Source organism: Rhinolophus sinicus, linkage group LG04 (genome assembly GCF_036562045.2).
Source record: "Rhinolophus sinicus isolate RSC01 linkage group LG04, ASM3656204v1, whole genome shotgun sequence".
NCBI classification, from domain to species: Eukaryota; Metazoa; Chordata; class Mammalia; order Chiroptera; family Rhinolophidae; genus Rhinolophus; species Rhinolophus sinicus.
In genome coordinates this window covers 149,647,166-149,669,012 of record NC_133754.1, presented here as the reverse complement: position 1 = coordinate 149,669,012, position 21,847 = coordinate 149,647,166, and the positions used below count along the sequence as shown (strand labels likewise).

The window sequence follows — 21,847 nt, the reverse complement described above, 5'->3', positions numbered from 1 at the left end:
AAAATTATACCCCACCTAGCTGAACTTTTTGAAAATTCTTATCAAAGCTGGTGGTCACAGGCAAGTTATAACATCCTAGAATTACAGGTTGCTAATGGCCACATTCTCACAACCTCAACTGCACTGGCACTGACTGTGATCTACCTCGCAGTCTCCAGCAATATGAACGTATTCTTCTTGCTTTTCGTATCCCCAACTAATAGACACTATGAATCTATGACACAGTTTTCTTACCATGACATAATGCCGCTGCATCTCAGTCTTCTCACTGGCGAGTTTCTCACATTCCAGCTTCAGGCTGTTCAAGACATAAAGAAATCTAAGTACAAAACAGATCTTGACTTATATCCTTCAAATGTAAATTAAACACATTATTTCCCTCTTCTAAATCATCACCTACAAAATGCCTAATCAACTGTTTTAAACACCACCCTCATTATTGAAGGAGAAACAGGGGGAAAGGGGTGATTGGAACCAGCCTAGACTTGCCCTTTCAATAAGGATCAAATGTGGGGTTTTGTTTGTTTAAAGAAAAAAGAAACCCTCTAGCCAATTCAATTCCGGAAACTCATCCAGAAATGAATATTCACTAAATCCACTTAATAAAACAAGAACAATAAAATCAATAATGTCTACATATCCAAACACAACCAAGTCCCCCAAAATGTCACAAGGGAGTTTTTTTTCTTTAATGTTCCACGAAGAGACTAATGAAAATATGAATCAAGCACAGCTTATGAATGATGTCTCATTTTTTCCCTCCAAAACAGAGACAAGTTGAATACCACCACCCAGGGGCAAAGTGTGGATTGGGTTCAGTGGCTTGTTTTGGTTCTTGCATTTATGAAATAAAAACTACACGTCATTAAAAGGCCAACGAAAGAAAAATATTTCAAAAGCACTCCAAGCCTAACGATCGTTCCTAAAACAAAAGCATGTTTTTCAGCATAAAAGTAATGAAACCGCTCACTTGCGACTTCCCAGGGTTCGCAGCTCTTGTATTTCAATGGAATGACAGAAAGAAGTGAGAAGGAATCAAGCCCGTAGTAATAAAGAACCAAAGAAGTCAAAAGGCCCCAGAATCTTCCCCAACCTTCCATTCTCCTGGCCCCAATAAATCAATATCGAAAGTTTGGCCTCAGCATTTTCCAAGTCTTCCTCAGTTTCGATTGTTCTGCCTGCCTTTTTTTTTTTTTTTTTTTTTCCTTTTTAATTTACGGGAGAAGGGAGGAATGGTTAATTTCTTTACACCTGCCCAAGAAAAACAGGCCTCGACTTGCCCTTTCTGCCCACAAAGAAAAATGATAACACCTTTGTGGTGGCCAAAACAAAAACAAAAACAAAAAACGGGGGGGAGGGTTGGGGGGGCAAGAGCTAAGCAAACAAGAGGATCAGCTAAAGTAAATATCGTTACCTGTGGTATTGAGCCTGTAAAAACTGAAACTCTTCCTTAATCCGATCACAGGACTCGGAAATTGTAAATTTAAAGGGTTGAGCAGGCTGATGCGGTGCCTAAAGAACAATAAAATATTTAATTAGCCCACATCACAGCGAGGCAAGGAGATAGAGAAAACATACCGCGAGGAGCTAGCGGGGGGAAGGGGGGGTCAATGCAGGCCGGCAAAGAGCGACGAAAACTCTCCTCCTGCCACCCCACCTCGCCGCACAGGCCGGCAGGAACTGGTTTCGGGGTGGCCCCGGGCCCCCGCGTCCTCCTACCATCCCGGGGACCCACGGGTTCGAGACCCCGCTCTCCTCCCAGGGCGCGGCGAGCCCACTCCCTCACCACCCGGAATCGAAACTGGGCCGTCGGGGGGACTCGCGCCATGGCGTCGGGCCGTAGTCAGGTTGGGGGGAGGCGGCACGCGGCCTCCACCCTCTTCGGCCGGACGGCTGGCTGACTGGCTCGCGTGTCCCTGGAGCCCGCGGCGCAAGGGGCCGGCAACTCGCACTCCCCAGCCGCCGCCGGACCAGCCGCGCCGCCGCCGAGGGCGCCCTCCCCGCCCCGGCGCGGAGTCGCGCCTCTTTCATCGCTTGCCACCCCCCCCTCGAGGAGTCGCAGCGCGGGGACGGCTAACGGCTCCGCGCGGCTTCCAAGGGCTTCAAAGACAACAATAAGAAAATGGCTACAACTCAATTGCCTCTCCGCACCCCATCTCAAAGAGTGCCACCGCGCCGGGGGGCGGGGGTGGCGGACCGCTCCACGAGCGGGACGCGGGGTTGGAGCCGCCCTCCACGCCTCTGCGGCCAAAGATACAACTCGGAGCGCAGGGGGCGACGCGGGGAATCCCCCAGCACCCGACGAGTCCGCGCCCCGCCGCCCGCACTCACCGGGTGTCTGGTCTGCGGGTACATCTTGCTCAGATCGCGAATCATCCAAACCGATTTAGTTGGCTGCGCTGGGCAGAGGCGCGCGGCTCATTTGCTTTAATGGCCCCGAGGAGGAGGCAGCGGCGGTGGCGGCCGGCCGGGTCCGAGGGGCGGCTCGGGCGGTCCCGGCCCCCGCCGGGTCTCGCGTGACGCTGGCGGCAGGAACGCGCGGCGGCGGCGGCTGGGTGCGGGCAGCCGGCCCGCTCCGCATTCCCCGCGGGCGTCACTGGCCCGCCGCGGGCATTGTCCGGCGCGCGTCTCCCGCGGCAACGCTCCGACGTTCGCTCCGCCGAGGCGCGTCTGCCGAACCCGGCGCCGCGTCCGCGCAGCTCACCCAGGCCGGGAAAGTGCTAGCTCCGCGCCCCAGCGCCCGCCGGCAACGCCGCCCGCCTGCTCTCGCTCGCTCGGCGTCCCACTCCAAACTTTTTTTATTTGTCTTTTAATTGGTTGGTATTCCTCCGAATGAATGATCTCTCTCTTCTTTCCTAAAAGCAAACACAAACTCCTTTGGTTCGGAAGAGGTCTCGGCGGTGCTTTTTGGTTTCTCTGGAGATTTTATTCACTTCACAGCAACGATTTTTTAAAAGGCACCTTTTAGCTTCTTTCACCACATCATTTCCTTATTTTTCTTCCTTCCTGTTTTCTTGTCTTTTTTTTAACCCCAAATTGAAGGGGATTATAAAAATAAGAGAGTGAAACGCTTGCGGCTTTTTTTTTTAATTCTCTCCCCTTTCAAACTCCGCGAACACCACCTCAAAATAATATACAAGTGTGTGAGAAGGGGAAGACGGCAGCCAACAGCCCAAAACACCCGCTCAGAACAGCTCTAACAACACGCTCTGTGTAGGTGACTTCTTTGACCAAATTTAGCATCAGCTAATCATTAACATTCTGATACATATTCACAACCGTCCGTGGAGGGACCGCGGAGCATCCCGGGAGATGTAGTGCGCCCCTGGCGACCGCGACTGAGGATTCGGCCAGATTGACTACAATCACCGGCCGGCCACGCGACCGCTCTGGGGCACTCTCCAAGCGCTCCGCCCACCCCGGGCGCAGCAGGCGTCTCCAGCAACCAATCGGAGATGGCTGAACATTAATCGCCGTTCTGTGTTACTGCCCATCATTTCACTGCTGACAAATGGCGAGCCAGTGGGGAGGAGCCGATCGGGCTGGAACCCACGTGGGGGCCGGGCGTCCTCTGTAGCTCGGACCAATGAACAGAACGTAATGTGGTTGGAGGAGGCGGAGCGGAGATGGCCCGCCCAAGGCGGAGCTACGCCTGAGCTGACGGTCCTTAGCGCGAGCGTTCGAACCTTAGAAACATTTGTTCAGCTGTCAATCAAAGTAACGTGGGCCTGGGAGAAGCGGCGGCGGCTGCTGCTGCTGTTGCTGCCGCCCTGGCTGCCTCTTCAGAACTGGGTGTTGGTGGCAGTGGTGGCGGCAAAATAAAGAGGGTGGAGGGGGCGGTGAGACTGGAGACTAGTCAGAAAATCTCCTTCTGAGTCTGGTCCTCCCACCCACCCCCCTCCAACCCAAACACCTCGGCCCCTTGCTCCGCGGCCGCGCCAGGAATGCGGACTAATTAGGGTCCAATGTCTCCTTAAAGAGACAAGCTCGGCCTTGTGTAACGCGCCGAAACCCCTGTTGAGACAAGAGAGGGAGGATCAGGCCGATCCCACTTCGTTCAGTTCACATCAATTTTACGCGCGGCTGGAGCCGGCATAATTTTCCGTGTGAACGCGGACTCGGGCCCCTGTTCTTGTTTAGAGCCGGAGACAGAGCTGCGAGACGCTGACCGGAGCGGGGGGCGCGGGAGCCCTCTGAGCCCCGTGAGGGCTGTGATTGCCATTTAACCCCGAAGCGGAACCGCCTCCCGCAAGCAACTCTTCTCAAAGAAGCGCCCCAAGACGCTGCGCCCCGGGGTCGTGCGGGCGTTAACAGTGGAGTATCCGAGAGGGGCTGTAGGCCCAGGGCAGGGGTCGCCGGATTCCCAAAGAAACTTTGTCGAGGGGGCCATCCTCACCCCGTAGACTGTCAATGGGTCAACACTAAAGCAGTGTCAACTGGGTGCCAGCCCCGGCACTAGGAAGAAAACGTCCCTGTGCGCCCCAAGATGCTCCTTCCCCCTGTTCAGTAGGGGAAAAAAATCTGTTCCTCTTTTTCCCTCTTTTTGGAGGAACAAGTCCAGTTTGTCGCGGATGAAATGGGCAGGGGCCACGCGTGCCACCAGAGATGGAGGGTCGGCCACCGCGGAGACAAGGGCTGGGAAGGTGGGGATGTCCGGCGGCAGAGATTGGGGGGGGGGGGGTGGGGGAGGTTAGGGAGTTAAGGCATCCTTAGGAAAGGGGCTAAGGAGGTGGGGGAGGACTTGGTGACAAGAACAGGCGACCCAGGGCAGGCAGCACCTCCACCCTTAGTCCTCATCCACCGAGGAGCAGCTCCTGGGTTTAAGGGGAGGCCATGCCGCTCACACCCTTTCCCAGTGAGCCTCTAAGCTTTGAGGGAGGGAGGGATTTGGAAAACGACAAAAGTCAAAGGGTTTGGCTAATTTAAGGGTCTGGGTTTTGACGTTTATTTCTGAGTGTCCTTTGCCTAATCTAAGGGTGCGAGCCGCATGGCCTCCTGTTAAGACCCAGGAGCTGCTCCCCGCTGGATGAGGACTAAGGATGGAGGTGCTGCCTGCCCTGGGTCGCCTGTTCTTGTCACCAAGTCCTCCCCCACCTTCCAGCCCCATTCTTAAGGATACTTCTTGCCTCAGTGCACAAATCAAACAATGACTTAATATCCAACCTAGCACATTCTATGGGCCTTTCTGTGTTGGGCACTGTGGATGGCTGGGGCAAAGGAGGGCTATGGTGGTCATCACCTTCCTCTTTTTTTTTTCTTTTTTTACTAAAATCCTGTAACTAGAGTTCACAGAATGTTTCAATTCGGCAAGTATCTTCTCCATCCCCAAAATAAGAAGATGGAGGACTCTGTGGACAATTTTCTGTACCTCCTCAGTCCAATCCCCACACATGGCTGTTGGGCACCTGAAATGTGGCCAGTCCAAAATGAAATGTGCTATTAACTACCCATAGACTAATTTTGAAGAGTTAGTACAAAAAAAAGCCAAGTGAAATAGCTCAATAATTTATCATGACTACATGTTGAAAACTTCTAATATTTTGAATGTAATTGATTAAACAAAATAAATTAATTTTGTCTATTTCTTTTTACTTCCAATACTAGAAAATTTTAAGTTACTTAATGTGGCTTACATATTTCCTTTGGACAGCACTGTTTTGAAACATTCCCAAGAACCAAAAGGTAGAAGACTTGAGTGTTATCATTTCTACACTAGCACAGTGAATTTATTAAGAACACCAGCAAAGACCACATTTTATTCTAGTGTTGGTTATTTGCTCTCACTGGAGCTTTTCAATAGTTTGTTAAATTACCCACAGTGCCTCTGTAGGAAGTTCCATGTTATCTGTTCTAGCCAGAATGTTAGCAAGTTCCATGAGAAGATGGACATGGTTGTGTTTATGGCTGCACTCCAAATACTTAGAATGATGTCTGGCACATAGTTGGCACTCAGTAAATGTTTGTTGATGGCATTATGAGTGAACACCATGTTGTGCCAATATAGAAAGCTTCCACATCATTTGGGCCATACTTCTTGAAATTCTGTGCAGCCACATCGCAGGACGGAATGAGAATCCTAATAACAGAACCTGAAGAGCTATGGAATGGGTCATGGACATAGGGAAAAACTGCTCTGTTAGGAGATATCAAATAGCTTGTAACAGGAACATTTCTCCTAAATTCTCTCTGCAGTTGGTATCAACAGAAGAGTGGCAAGAAAAATCAGGATGTTTATTTTTTATTAAGTACAGTTTTAAAATACAGCCCTTGGATGTTTCACATTTTGCCTCCACAGCAGATCTACATAATTCACAGTGCTGTCTCAGAAAGATGTCAAGTGAAGCAACCAGTGGCTCAGCCTGGGGCTCAACGCAAAAAGTGAATGGAGCTCATGGCTGCTTTTGTCTCTTCTGCTCTCTGCTCCTGCTTCTTTCATTGTGCTTCTCACAAACTGATGAGCCAAGATGTGAAGTCACTTGAGGCTTGTCTTATCCCTACCAGTGGAGAGCTCCAGAATTTTCATGTGGGTGGGGCTCAGCAATAGTATTCCTGTTAAAAGCTAGGCCTGGTGATTCCTATTTTAAAGTGACATATGCAAGTAATCCCATTGTTTTTACTTAGGTGATATGTTATAAATCATTCATTCTTCCATAGAATATTTATTGAGCACCTAATATGTGCCAGGATAAGGGAATTTAGCAGTAAATGTGGCTATTTTTTTTTTAATGAATTGTCTTTCAACTCCAAGTATATCCTCTTTGCCTGCTGTGTGAAAATGGATCTGGGCCTTTTAAATAGTTTCCTCTGCCAATTGGTACCAAAGATTTGTCGATACAGGGTGCTAGAGACATTATAAGAGGAAAGGGTTATGCTTCCTTGTTCTAGTATGCAAGGCAGGCAGGTTCCTACAGTACAGGTGGCCATTAGTAGCAACCTGCAGCCAACAGCTTCCCTAAGTGATTTTGGAGTTGAGTGCCTCTGATGAGACATCTCCCTGAACACTCCTGGTACCCCAGCTTTCCCTGGCACCCCAGGGGACAGATTTCCAGTAAGTTCTGGAGAGTGGATATCTGGGAAGTTCCAGAAGGCAAATTTCCAGCAGGGTCCATCTGCCCCTCAAACCAGATCTGGATTTCAGCCACAGGGTATGTGTGGGTCTTGGGGAGGCTCTTTCCAGATTCTGATCTCAGCCTTAGGTGCAGCAGCTGCTCCTTATATCTGCTAGTTCTATATTCTTTAGGATTCTCTCTACCTCTTACTCACCAATCCTTGTTTAGTTCCATTTCCTGTCATAATAATTGTTTATATTAAACTTTCCTTGTTCCAATTACTGTGTGCTTTTCCTTCTAATTGGACTCAGAATGATACAGTAAACAGCATAAGCAAAGTCTCTTCCTTGGGCTTACATTCTGATCGGGGAAGGTAGACAAACAGTTGAACAAGTAGCAGCATAATATAAAGGTGGTAGTATGTGCTATGAAGAGAGATAAAGCAGCGTTGGGGTGACTAGAGTGGTGGAACTCGTGTAGATGGGAGGTGCTGGAAAGCTTCTCAGAAGAGGGGACAGTTAAGCAGAAGCCTGAGTGCCAAGAAAGAGCCAGCCATGGCAGAAATCACTGAGACGCAAATTTCAGGTGGATACAAAGGTCCCATCTAGGGAAGTGTTGGTGAAGATAAGGATTTTTAGAAGACTGGTCTGTGTCTAGGTAAAAATAGTGTAAGATCAGGTCATGGCCACACCTATGGGTCCAAATCACATGGAACTTCTTACACCTGATAAAGGCATTCATTTTTTTATTCTGAGTGTAATGGAAAGCCATTGTGGAGGGAGGAAAGATGGTAAGCAGAGAGTGATAGGATCATTACAAATATGTGTGTGGTTTATAAGTAACCTTATTCACACTTAGCCTAAGATTAAGAAAACGTCCATTTCCATGTTAAAGAATATCTATTATTTTTATACGAGATAGCTGATGAAGATTTTGGAGGCACACATTCCTACGATACTACCACTGCCTATCCCTACTACTAAGTGATGGATAAATTTAAATTTAAACAGAGGCCATCTATGCAATTCAGAAATATCAAGATGTGTTTTAAACATACAACTAGAACAGCAATGATCATAGAGAATCAAGCACATGATCCATTTCTAGATCAGCAATTGACTTGCTCAGTAACTGACTTGTCACCACTCTCCCTTCTATGAGAAGATGGACATAACTGAATAGCATACTCCTTATTTTAAAAGATTTAGTATATCAATGTCAAAGAGAGTGCCACATTTCTGAACTTGTCTGGTGAGACAGAGCCTTATCTTTGCCAGCTGTCTCTATGTTTAGTGGTGGAGATTGCCAAACTATCTTTTTATTGGGATGTGCCTTCTTAATTTGATGGATAAAAGGCAAGTGGAAACCCATTGGTTTTTATTGCTGGGAGTGGGAGTGGGAGCTACTTGATTTGGGAGTAGGGTGGACAAATTTACGTAGGGACTAAGGAGGTTTCTGGAAGAAAGAACTCTATTAAAATGCTACATTTGTTTGAACCCCTTGAGATCGTCCCTAATTAAGTCTGTTGGCAAGAAGGAACACCGAGGCCTTTTTCTTCCCATGGGTTGGGGTACAGACACTGTGGGGTGTGGAGTGTTGTCTAGAACTCCCCATAAAGTCAACAGGAGAATGTACTGGTGACTGGGTTCAGCATCTGCTGCTGCAAAGACAGGGACTTGTGGGTCTTTCTCATTCTGAAAGGATTCTTGGTGGAAGATAAGCATCCCCTTCTGGGGCTTTCGTATCCTGGCACTACCATGTTTCCCCGAAAATAAGACCTAGCTGGACAATCAACTCTAATGCATCTTTTGGAGCAAAAATTAATGCAAGACCCAGTATGATATGATATGATATGATATGATATGATATGATATGATATGATATGATATGATATATGGTATGATATTAAAGACCCAGTCTTATTTTACTATATTTTACCCGGTCTTATTTTACTTATAGTAATATAAGACCGGGTCTTTAGTATTAATTTTTATATTAATTTTTGCTCCAAAAGACGCATTAGAGTTGATTGTCTGGTTAGGTCTTATTTTCAGGGAAACACGGTAATGAGGTGCTTTGGGATAAATGGCTGAGTGTGTGAGGTTGATAAATGTCTATATAGGACCCCTGTCTTCAATAGTCACACCTATGTCAGCAATCATCCTGAGTGTCTGAGGGAGATCCAGGGCTTCTAGCTCGTCTGAACAATTAATTGTCTGAATATTTTAAAGGATTTGGGAAGTTTTTATACTCCAAGGATACAACAAACCATATTTAAGTAATACACTATTAAAATGACCCTCTTGCTGGAGAAAAACTCTTGTTTTCTTTACTTTCCTTGAACTCAGAAAGGAACTTTAAAAGATTTTTCTTTTCCATTTCCCTGCCTTTAAGCAAACAAGGTATTATTCCCATTTCGAAGATTAATCAGCTGAGGCTCAGAAAGAAATTACTTGCCTGATGTTACATAGCTTGTCAGTACTGAAGCAGAGAGAACTTCTCCTACCTGCTTTTTTCATTCCTATATAAAACCACCAGTGGGTAGTCAATTAAAGTATGCAATGTAAGCACCACACAACTTACCTGCGTGGTTTACTCCTTTTCAAGCAGATGTTTTATTGTTTCAATGGAGGTGGCAGCTGCCACTGAGCAAAAGCTGCACCTGAGGATTCCCAGAGCTGCAGGGAGCAAGCCTGGCTCCCTCCCTCCCTCCAGCCCCCAACCTCTGAGTCTCTGAATGTGTGATAAACAGTTCAAGAGAGATGAATGGTGCTTAAGCTCTGGTCCCTAACTTTCCAACACCAGCAGGGTTCACACCTATTCAGCTGCTCTCTCCATGCCTTCACACTGGTTCCCACTCCTGCTAACTATCACAACAGCCTGCAAAGCAGATATTACAGGAGAAAAACTGGGTATTTACTTTCTGAAACGGATGGCATGGGAATGGGGTAGGTGTAGGAAGGTATAACTAGATACCACACTGCTTTGCACGAGAAAATAATTTATGTAAATCCAGTATTGTATTCCCAGGGACAGGGGCTCACTTCATAATCTACGATGATCTGGTTAACTTTGGTTATTCCCTTAAACTTTCTGACTTCATCCACACGATGTCTCACCCATAAAAGTGGTGTGATCGCTAAGTTCACCTCCACTAACTGCAAATATTTGCAGCTCTGAAAATGTTTCATTTTATAACTTGAGGGTTGCATTGGTCATGGAGAGTAAATTTTGATTCAAGATCATCTGTTAAACTTGATCACTTTTTTCTTTCCTCCTTTTTAATACGTCTAAAGAAACCCTGGAATGAATATTATTTGGGGAAAGTAGAAGCAGGCACATTTTGTTGGAAATTGATTAGTCGTCTTAGAAAGTGATCAGAACTATAAGTATCTATAGTCTTGATGTTAGGTGTGGGTTGCCACTGCTATAATTTAATTCAAGACTTGTCCTCAGTGTTACGTAGCCTGCAACAATTCTGGTAAATCACATGACTTCCTTTAATATAAACCCTTGTAAAATAGTGTGAATGAACCATCATTCACAGAGTAATATCTAGTCCAGTGAACTACTACTTTTTAGAAAAGACTATAATATTTTGGGAAATTTTCATTCGTGTAGACACCCCCTGCTTCCACTGCTTGGTTTTATATAGAACAAGAAATGAATGCTTTTATTACAGATTTTTATTAAATATGTTCACAAAAGAGACCATTTGATGCCTTATATCTATATGGACCACAAGTGCTTATATAGTGCTGTCACATATTATAACATCTGGTAAAATGTAAAGGCACCAAGAGATAAGAAGGATGTGTATTAAAATCCCCATTTTATAGAATATGAAATGGATGCTCAGAAAAACCAATGACCTCTTGAAGATTATGCATCTTGTAAGCAAACAAGTTGGAAATCAAAGCTGGGCTTCCAGATTCCATTTCTTTCCACTCCACTAGAGCTTCCTTTTAATGACTTACATCAATTGTAATGCTTTGTGCTTCACAAAGTATTTCTACTTGCCTCTTCTTTCCTTACAAAACCCTGTTAGGTAGGGAGAGCAAGTATTGCAACCATCTTAGAGATGTGAAAACTGTAACACAGAGAAAAGTGACTGACCTGACTCCTCTGTACACATATAGGTAGACATCAACTCTATAATCTGAATTTGTATGTATAGCCATCTATAATAACAAAAATCCTAAATATGTATACAGTTAGAAAGTATATTTAAAAAGGTATTATCAGTATAACTCATACGTCAGCTAACTGGAAAGCCTCATCTTCCAGCCGGCTGGATTCCTTACTCTTAAAACTTTCAACAGGAATGATTCATTATCAACCTGTGTTCAGTCAGAGACCCAACGTCCTTCTTAGTAACTCTAGGGATTCTGGAGGAGCTCTATTTCTCTGAATCATCACTGGCTGTGATCTCTTGCTTCTGATGAAAGCTTGATCTCCATTCAATGCCTTTCACTTATCTGTTCCTTTTCCACACCAGGCTACTCTTTAGGACATTCTTTACTCTTTCTTCTGAAGTACCCTTGACACAAACTGTGTATGGTGAGCACTTTTACTGAAGGTTTGGGTGATGGAGATAGTCAACAACTCAGAAGGGCAAACAAGGAAAGTAGACTATTAACCATTCCTGTCCCTTGGTTATCTCCTTCCCCTTGAACTGCTTAATCATTGACACCACCCAGCTTTGTTCAGTCTAGCAACTCTCCTTCTCTCATCTCCCCCCATTTCGTAGGAAAAATCCCAATAGTGTGGTTGGCATACTTTTCCCAGTATCATTACTACTGTGTAATGGTTTTACAGTTTAGGATTGATTTCTGAATCTAATTTTTGCAACATCTATATATGAAAGACAGAAATGCAGAAATTACTCATTCTCCTTTCTCTATTTGTACTCTAAATTGAGTCGCTTTGTGTTATTCATCCACTTTTTATAATTTAAAAAGAAATTAAGGCTTTTCAAAAGGGAAACAATGCTGGAAATAATCTTATAATCTCCAGGAATGACGTTCATCAAGGACTTAAACAGCAGCATAGACTCTTTTTCCTTTGCAGGCTTAAGAAATTTGGCACTTATATTTTCTTGGAAGGAAATAGTTTGTTTTTTAGTCCTTGGAGGATTTTATATTCTCCAAAAATTGTAAGATATATAATTAATCATGTAGAAAATGATTTATGATGATGGTAATTGTCACGTGTAAGTATAATTTAATAAGTCATTGAAAATGTAAAATAAAGACTTGTCAAATATTTATTGCAAATTGTATTTAGAAACATTGAGATTTCTATAAAGCAATGAATGTTCTCTAACAACTTGCTCCCAAAACAGTAAATGTGAATCATGTTGTAAAAATTAGATTCAGAAATCTACTTTAAGCTATAAAAATGCTACATAGTAATAACTGTACTGGCAAAAGATATGTTAACAGTACATTTTCTATCAGTTCTAGAATGTTTACAATAGCCTAACACAACCAACCATATTTAACACTAAGCTTTTGAAAATTCCCTTTTTCTTGAATGAAGTATGTTAGTCACATACATTTTTGAATTATTTATGCAATGCTTAGGAAATTTTATAATCAAAGTTGCATCAAAGTAAGTTTAATTAAATTTTTATTATCTGTAAAGCTACTGCATGCACAACTAGAACTTTCCTAATTATTAAAACCAAATATATACAGTCATAGCTTAGGGAGGAAGAATTGCCAAATAAAATATTCACTAGTCAGTTCAACCGGAAATTTAAATCGTGATAAAAAGGGGTGTATAATTTTGTTTTTAACATTTTCAGTATCAAGACTTAGGGTGTTGGAAAGCCTCTGATTTCTATTATGAACCTTGCTTTACTCATGGCCTTCTGTTATATCCTAGGAAGGACTTGTATTTATCCCACAGATAGGTTGCATGCAATCAACCCCATTGGTAACTAACTTTTACTGAGTATGCCAAACACTGTCATGTTAATATTCTGTCTCATCTTCATTTTAACCGTAAGTCCATGGATTCTTGGACAGGTTCCCTAACTTGCATAAATTCATGCAACCTGCAAATTGCAGAGTAAGATTCAAACCCTGCACTGTTTCTCTAGAAGGTTTTTTGTTTGTTTGTTTTCATGAAATAAGCTGTAGTTAGTAATACATTTTATATATTTCTCTATGCTGAGGGATCTTCTTTAGAGGAATTTTGATAGGAACCAGTGAGTCAACAAATAGTGACTAATTTTATATTTCCTCTATTGAACAAGATTAAATCCTAGTTCATTCAAATTGTTTTCATGTTCTAATGAATAATCAAATGACCCACTCTCTAAACTCATGTTTTTATTTTGTATTGATTAATTCTCAGCAGAGGAATAACCACTAAAATTAATGTTTAAAATAAAGAACTAGGAACCATACTCAAGTAACTATTCAGATCCTATTTCAACATGCTACCCTGGGAATTTAGAAGTATTTTCCAAGTTTCAAGCATGGTAACATGCAAGAACTCTAATCATAAAGGAAGTTATCATGACTAGCAGATACTGACACAGAGACACAGACACACACGCACCCCTATGACTATCAACTTTTGATTTCATAGATAATTTCCTGCCCTCTGACAACTGTCCCCCATTCTTCCTTTAATTACAGAGGAAAATTGATAATAATAATAATATAGTTTAATTAGCTTCATTTCTTATATTTAGACCAATAAACAGTGTTCTGATACACTTATTTTGATTAGATGAAAAATAAGGAAAGCAAGAACAAGGCTCCGTATTGTTTGAGAAGACTCTTGACGCATTTTAGGTTGACTGTCTCATAAAGATCACTTTTCTCAGCAAGGTTCATTTGAGACTGCGTTTCCCCAAAAATAAGACCTAGCCAATCAGCTCTAATGCGTCTTTTGGAGCAAAAATTAATATAAGACCCGGTCTTATTTTACTGTAATATAAGACCCGGTCTATAATATAATATAAGATAATATAATACCCGGTCTTATATTAATTTTAGCTCCAAAAGATGCATTAGAGCTGATTGTCTTATTAGCTCTTATTTTCGGGGAAACACGGTAGTAGTCTTATGTAAAAACAACAAAAAAAGGAAAGAAAAAAAGAATATCATATTTATAACTGTTTTCTGCTAACAAACTTCGATTAATGAGAGCTATGAATGTCTGAAAAATCAAAATTCTTATCAAAGTCGAGGACAAGATATAAGCTGAATTCAAGTGTTTGTTTTCTGAAATGCAGCTGAATACATTGTCCAGATAGTACCACGGAAGGCTGAAAGCAAAACACGGGTGGGTCTATCAAACAATCCCTGACTCTGTTTATAACAACTGAAGCTGTGCCTTTCATATCGAAGTCCCATCAGAAAGGGGAGGGGGGAGGAAGAGATAAGCCCATCAGTGAAATAGTAGTTTTAACAACAACCAGTTACTTCCTGCAATCAAAACCATGCTAACATGTGGCTTGTTCAAATAAAAATTGCTGGACTAGAGCCAAACAAGAAAAAAGTAATTGATAATGTGGTTTTTCAGAAACCATCCATCCATCAAATGTGTCAGTCCTTCATAATACTTTATTTCCCTTCTGAACAAAGATCTTTAAAATTCATTGTGTGCACTTAAAAACAAAGTGTCCTTGTGCTGGTTTATAAAGATTCTCTTTTAGTTTGGGTTTGTTTTGTTATTTGATTACATTCCCTCCCATCCTGCATTTTTTTTTTTTTCCAGATAGTTGCTGGAAATTTCTGCCATTCTTAAACAAAGCATCTTTGTGCTGTATCAGCTTGCATTTTCCTTGGATTGTATTTTGGATGATCCAAGCCTTTTCACTGACTTCAGCACTGGAGTATTGTAGCCACAGCTTTAGTAAGTAGACTGTAACAAACAGATTCACTGGCCCTTTTTGTGTGTTGCATCCTATTAACCTGCTTGTGGGAAACGCTACTCAGAGTAAGGCACAGAAGCAACTGCAAACAAGAAAAAACAGATGAGGAAATATTGGATCATACTTGCAGCTAGAGAAAGCCATAATAGTTAGTTACTAGTATAAAAGAAAAAAGTTCCACCTCCAGAATCTTTCCAATATATGCAGAAATCTTTTAACTAAAATGTTTGCAAAACTGATAATAGCTATGCTCAGCATCAGTATCCAAAAGAAATGTCTATAATGTGAATTTCCGCAACATTCATTGATTTCCGCTCTTGATAACTTCCACATAAAAGACAAGCATACTAGAGATTTGGTGCCACACACACACCACACACACACACACACACACACACACACACACACACACATTTTGGTAAAGATACGGTAAAGATCACACTTTAAAATGTATATTTAAAGAAATATGATAGTTTCCCAGAAGTTATGTTTTAAGTGATTGTTATGTGATTAAAACCCTGCAACTGAAAATAGGATAAATAATGAGGTTTTGGTGAAGAAAAATATGAAGGAGAAACTCTTTGTGATTCTGTAAGTTTTTCACTTCTTTCAGCTACTGATTTACAGGTCAAGGCAATCACATTATGAATCTCTTTTGTATACTTCTACTATTGTCAACAGTTTACCTGCCAATGACTTTAGGTTTATATTAAGATTTTGTTTTCAGTGTCCTGGGACAGGCTAGCCAGCAGAAAGGCCCTTAGAAATAGTTGTTCCTCGTGAAGCCAGCTAAATTCTGGCCAGAGAAACCACTCCTATTACCTCACCAGGCATCTCAATAAGGTATCTTTTCAAAGACTGTCAGAAACAAAAATCGTCAGTGGCAACACCAAACCCCTACCTTAAAACAAGTTCTATCCCTGGAATTTCTCTTTTGGACTGCTCCAATATAATAGTTTTAAAAAAATGTCACATTTATATAAGATAATAATAACAATTTTCATGTGTAACCTCTATTCAGCCCATGAGATACTAATACTAAAATTGCAAAAGGAATAAAATATTAGCTCCTTATCCAAAGATTACAACACAAAGAAATACAAGTATATATAGGGCTCCAGGGTTATTTTTGGTGGGAGAGATATTATCAGTTTGGAAATGGCAAAGAGGTCAACTACTAAGTCAACATCCACAGTAGGTCCCTTGAAAACAGGAACTAATTTAGTTTTACTTGTGTGGGAAATTGCCAAGAAAGTCAATGATATAAATTCCGCCTTCAGAGGTACTCACAAAAAAACAGCTGTGGGAACAAGTGGAAATATTTTCATCCTTTGTTTTTCTGCTAGAATTTACTGCAGGTCAATTTTGGCCGTTGCTCCATGCTAGGCCTTGTGGAGAGGTGAAAATGAAACGAGATAACTTTTTTCGTGTGGTATTTTAATGTGCTTTGTTTTTGTTTGTGTATTTATTTTCTTAAACTGAGCTCCTCCCCGTTTTGCCACAGGCATTCAAAAAGCATGTTTCTTAGAAGTTTAGGATTTTTAATAAACGGTTTAAAAAGAACAAACAAACAAACTAATATTCAATTTCTGGTATCCAAAAAGGATTTTGTCACAAGTCAATGCAGTCTTGAAAGCCAGGTTTTGCTGAAACAGAAAGGATTTTCCAAATTCATCATGTCATCGTTATCAAGAGCTAGGCATGGCTGAATAGATGAGTTTCTTCCATCGCGAGGGGAAGCTAGGCAGGGTAACTTGCTGTCCTGGGATAGCAGAAGGATGCAATGACAGGAAATGAAAAGCCCAAAGCTTATTCCTCTTGGTCCGAGGGATTGTGGCGAGAAGGAAGTGAGAGACGAAGGTTAGTAGTGGTCAGGCCCAGTATTCATTTTTCTTCTTAAGTCTAACTTTCAGTGGGCAGGAACATATGTTACATAAATAATTCACATTTTAATGTACACATTTTTTCACACTTTTACATCCCTTGAAATCAATGCATCAGGATGTGTCATAGCTTCCTAGGTACTGTTATTTTCTTTTTTAGCAGTATATAGAACAATGGTAAGTCTTAAAATCAGTGACATCTTCAATTCAATGAAATGTGGTAAGTTGAGGGAAAAGGTGAAGAGAGGGACTTCTGTTCACCTTTCCTCTTGGGGCTCCATGAGGACAAAGCCTGGTAGATGACCCTCAGCCACCAAGAATGGCCACAGCAAAATAAACATACAGATACCCCAAAGTGAGGCAGAAGGTAGACCTCCTGAGCCCAATCTGTTTCTCTGTGGCATGAATGAGACCCAGGAGAACCAAGGAGAGTCTGGAAAGTTAACGGAGAGTCTGATAGGAACTTCCTAGAAGCAGGGCAGGCACTGTGTTAGAGGCAGCAATTGAGGACTGTCAGGCAGGCTGGCTGGGCCAGGATCCAGTGGGAGTTCTCAGCACCAGCAAGAATGAATGTTGGGCTATGTCACCAAGGGAATGACCAGCTCCAGACCAAGCTGAAAGAAAAACTAGGCTAAAGGATCAGTTCCCAGAAGAACCTTCAAGAAGGAGAGTCACTAAATCTCCGTGGATAGTTTCTGGGCAGCCCAGGCCTTTGTAGCAGACCCCAGAAGGATCCAATGTGGTGAACTTTGCTCATTTGGGACCCCGTCACCCCACTACCACCACAAAGCCACAGAAGCCCCACCTCTTCCCATGTACACAGAGGCCATCTTGGGAAAACAGAGAGAAAAAGCAGAAATCTGAAAGACAGAACATTTCTTCCAAAATAAGCTGAAAATTCAGTAGAGAAAGTGTAAAAATTAATGAAGAGGATGAAATTTTATCGGTTGTTAAAATAAATTTAATTTTTCTTGATGCCCAGTTAGGCATTTATAAAGGGGATCAGTTAATAGAAAAACGAAAGAAACTAGGCTATCAACATCTGATTTACATTATAAGTGAAAATGTGACTCCAGAATCCCAGAATAATAAAGAGACTACTCTTAAAAAGTCTACAATCTAAAGTGATACTATGAGAACCTATATAAATATAATATAAGGTACCCATCGACCTGAGTCTATGAGATAGACCATATTTCAATTATGTATAAATTAGCAAATTGTTATTCTACGGCCTGTATTGTAACATTAATGGTGTTTTAATTGAACCAAAGGATACTGTCATTATTAACATTGTTCATACATCTTAATAGTATTCCTTGATCCTGGTTAAGAATGAAACAGATCCTGTGGGTGGATTATTAGCATTTAATAATAACAGTCAAATACATGTGAACACAGAAGTATCAGAGTTGGAACAAATCATTGTCTCCTTGTCAATGGCCATTTTCAAGAAACAATACAAAATAGCACAAGAAAAAAATGTGCATATGTCAGAGACATAGGGATAAGTGCCTTTTGAGAGCCTGACAAGACAAGCATAGAATGACTTTGTCAGAGTTGGTAAAGGAATGGGAGAGGGCTAGAAATGGCACCGTGGTTCCTTCTTGGAAATGTCAGCTCAGTGATTTGCCCCTGGCATCTTAAATCCTCCCTTGTGGCCCCCTGATGGCTGTGCTTCAGGGCACCTCCCACTCTTGCCCTGGAATTGAATACCAGGGTCTCCCCAGCCTCAGCAGAGTCTCATCAGCTACTTGGAAATGCTTCCGTGGGTGCTGAGTGTAACGGGCTTTATTCTGCCTTCTGCTCAAGACTCCAGATTCCTACAGCCTTCCGGCAGCCCCAAAGCTGGGGGTGCTGGTCAACAGAGTCTCTACCAAGTAGATGGACCATTTTGTCACAATGAAACAGAACATATTGAACATCTCTTTTAATGCAAATGAGTCCCCTCTTTAGAAAACTGGGCTTATTGACTAAAGACCATTATCATTCCCAGTGAGGCCCAATGAGAGGAAGCAGTTAAACACGCTCTTTTTCCCCTTTTGTGTTTATAGCTGCCCAGAAATGAACATCAATATTTAAATGTCTGAATTATCTTAGGCTTGTAAAAAACCAATTAGCTGTTCCCTGGGCTCTGTGTTTGGGGCTTCTGCAGGGCAGACTATGGGACTGTTTAGCTCTTGTGGTCAGAGGCAGAGAACTCAGGAGAGGTCGGAGTATCAAGGGTCATTGCTGGGTTAGTGAAATCTCCTGGGACCATCTATCCTAAAGGGGCAGGCCAAGGTGGGGTCAGGAGTCTGGCAGCCCTTCGAAGGCTGTCAGGAGGGATCCAGCAGGACTGTTGGCAGTGCGCGGAACACTTGGCCAACATAGCTGTATCACGGAAACATATCACAGATTGGAGCCTCTCCTTCTGGGCAGTTTAAGGCCACCTCTACCTCCAAGTAGAAACCTCTAGGCTTATATGACCTTGGTCAGCTATAGTAATTCTGGTTCCTTTGAAGAAGAAAGTCCCCCTCTCCAGCCAGATGTTGTATGTTTGTATCAGAAAGCAGGGTCCCATCTTCACACTTAGCATATCTTCAGCAGGAACATCTTGCTTGGCTTGGGGCAGAGGGAGTGGATCACGGGAACCAGGGCTCGTGTTCATTAGGAAGGTTTCCCATTTCCTTAGTGGTTCAGATTCCCATGGTCTCTAACTCTCTTTTGTATGGGGCGTGTTATTGTTTTGTACGGGGGATGTGTTATTGTCTCTTTTGTACGAGATTTCTTTTCTGTTTTCTGGCAAACATCACTAGTTGCCTACCCAATATTCATTCACCCTTTTCTTCCTTACTGTGGTCCTTACCCTAGGTCTTATTTTTGGGGAAACATGGTACTAATTGAACCCCATTTCTGTTTGTGGCAACAAAGGACCCAGCCCCTGGTGGGATACATGCCTTCCCGTGGTGAAAGAAGAGTCAGTGGAAGATTTCAGGGCGACGGTTTCTGGGAAAAATGTGCCTGCCTCATTAAAGAGGACAGAGGCAGCAGGTATGGTTCTTCCTGCCTTGACCTCAGACATCCTGTCTGAAGGTGCAGTGGAATCAGCAAGTGGCTGATTAGAGTCAGAAGAGTTGCTTTGCATATTTGCATTTATTCAACAAGTATGTATTGAGCGCTTACTACATTTTCAGCTCAATGCACCAGACACAGACATGGGGTCCATATTCATTACTCCTATCAGCTATTGCATCACCCAGGCCTCCTGTTTGTGATAGAAATTACTGGAATAAATATATTAAAATATAAAACAAAATGAGGAAGGGGATTCATAAAAGATACTGGATATTGAAAATTTTTACCTGGGGATTGGAAAATCGTGACTTGGAAAATGGAAAGAAGACAGGAGAGAGGCTGGGCATCAGGAGGAGCCATGGTCACCCTCAGGAATGGTCAAGTTAGAATCAGGTCAAAGCCACCATCATAGCTCCCGCTAAGGCTGTGGCCACATCTGCTGCTGCTGACTTCCCTTCACATTCTAGAGCCAATATTTCAGAAGTAAGCGTCAGATTCTGTTGAGCTTTCTCACATGACTGCACACTGGCAATTTCAGAAATGAGTGGAAGCAGGATCCGGTGCCTCCACTCTTGCCCTACTTTTTGCGGATGAGAGTACTAGAATCACCATTCTGCCAAGGTCACACTCCCAGTGCCCAAGGGCAACTCTCAAGAGATTGGAGCAACACGGGAAGAAGGATCAATGTCAAGTAGCCAAAATAAAAAAAAGTGCATGATGGTAAAAACAATTTACATATAGTATTACAGCTTTCAAAGTGGAAAACAGTAAAAATAACTTTCATACAGTATTTTAAGGGTTTCAAAATCTGATCTTCACAAGACTGAGATACAGGCAGATCAGGTATAGCTGAGCCTCAAAAAGATGAGATTATTTTTAAAGACTATAAAGTGTTCAATTATTATCTGACTTTTTATTAAAAAACAAAAGAGATCTGTAACCATCCATATGTGGCAATTTCAATTGGGGATGACTTTAGCATACTTGGAGTGCAAACAAAATTTTCTGTCAACAATATTGATTTATATCTACAAATGAAATAGTTTACTAGAAAGTGAAGGTATTCTATTTGGAAGTTAAAGTGATTATTTTTCATACTAGACTCTTCTCAAATTTTATTTCAAATGCTCATCAAATTCTCGAATTCTTATCTTGTAATGACAAAGCCATATAGCAGACCTGATCTTAAGCTTAATTGGTGTAGAACAAGGATGGAGAAACATGACATATGTCTTGATACTCTCCTCTCTCTTGACCTTTGCAGACACAACTAATTAATCATGTTGTTCTTTCTCATAGGGTCCAGACATGGCCTCAGAATCTTTCTCAAGGCAGCACTGAAAGCAGCCCCTACCAATCAAACAGAATTGGCAACCCTAGAGAAGCAGTGTTCCATACGGAGTTGTAGGAGTCAGGGATTTCTTTTGTTTTTCCAGAATGTCAATGTTCTGGGAAGAGCACTATCCTTCCTCTGGAAAAGTCTTCCAAGCATGTGTTTTAAATCCTGGGCTATTAAGCAGATTTGAAGCTATTGGTTAAACTGTAGCCTGTGGTCTTTTGGAATTCAAGCCCCATGTCCATGAAGGCTAAACTGTTGAAGGATGTGGCAGAAAAATGTCATGACAGTAGAGTGTAAAGGCTTCCTCTTAGGGCATTCAAGATGGTGCTGAGAGAAAAACGTGCTTTGCCCATGTTGAAGGCAGACCCGTAGGAGAGAAAAATAGCTTTGATAAGAGAATCCCTTTTTGTCCCTCAGCAGTAGTGCTGTACTGCTGAAGGTCTAGCATTTATGCAAATTGCAGAAGTCCATTTCTCAGCCTAAGCTAAAGTGAGGTACTGGGGAAAACTTAGGAGTATTAGGAATTTTGATCTCCCAGGCCCTCCCAAGCATTAGGTGGGGCAAGGGAAGAGATTAGTTTTGCCCCCCTTATCTACACCCCTCCACAAACATAAGACAGAGGCAG

At 42.5% G+C, this 21,847-nt stretch overlaps 1 protein-coding gene across 7 annotated transcripts in view; it reads right to left on the bottom strand.

Annotated features, from left to right (window-relative positions):
- The window catches only part of LOC109449935 (TLE family member 4, transcriptional corepressor), a 143,828-nt gene extending 140,600 nt beyond the window's left edge, over positions 1 to 3,228 (bottom strand). For 5 of the 7 annotated variants that reach the window (XM_074330584.1, XM_019736683.2, XM_019736684.2 and 2 more), the window contains exons 1-3: positions 2,332 to 3,228; positions 1,415 to 1,512; positions 235 to 298 (exon numbers count right to left, since the gene is read on the bottom strand). In XM_074330584.1, coding sequence (XP_074186685.1) covers positions 235 to 298; positions 1,415 to 1,512; positions 2,332 to 2,376 — 207 coding nt within the window. In that variant the 5' untranslated portion in view covers positions 2,377 to 3,228. Of the gene's footprint in view, positions 1 to 234; positions 299 to 1,414; positions 1,513 to 1,786; positions 2,019 to 2,331 lie in introns of those variants that run through there. The other 2 variants (XM_074330587.1, XM_074330585.1) reach the window with 2 other exon arrangements.
- Between the last annotated feature and the right edge of the window lie 18,619 nt (positions 3,229 to 21,847).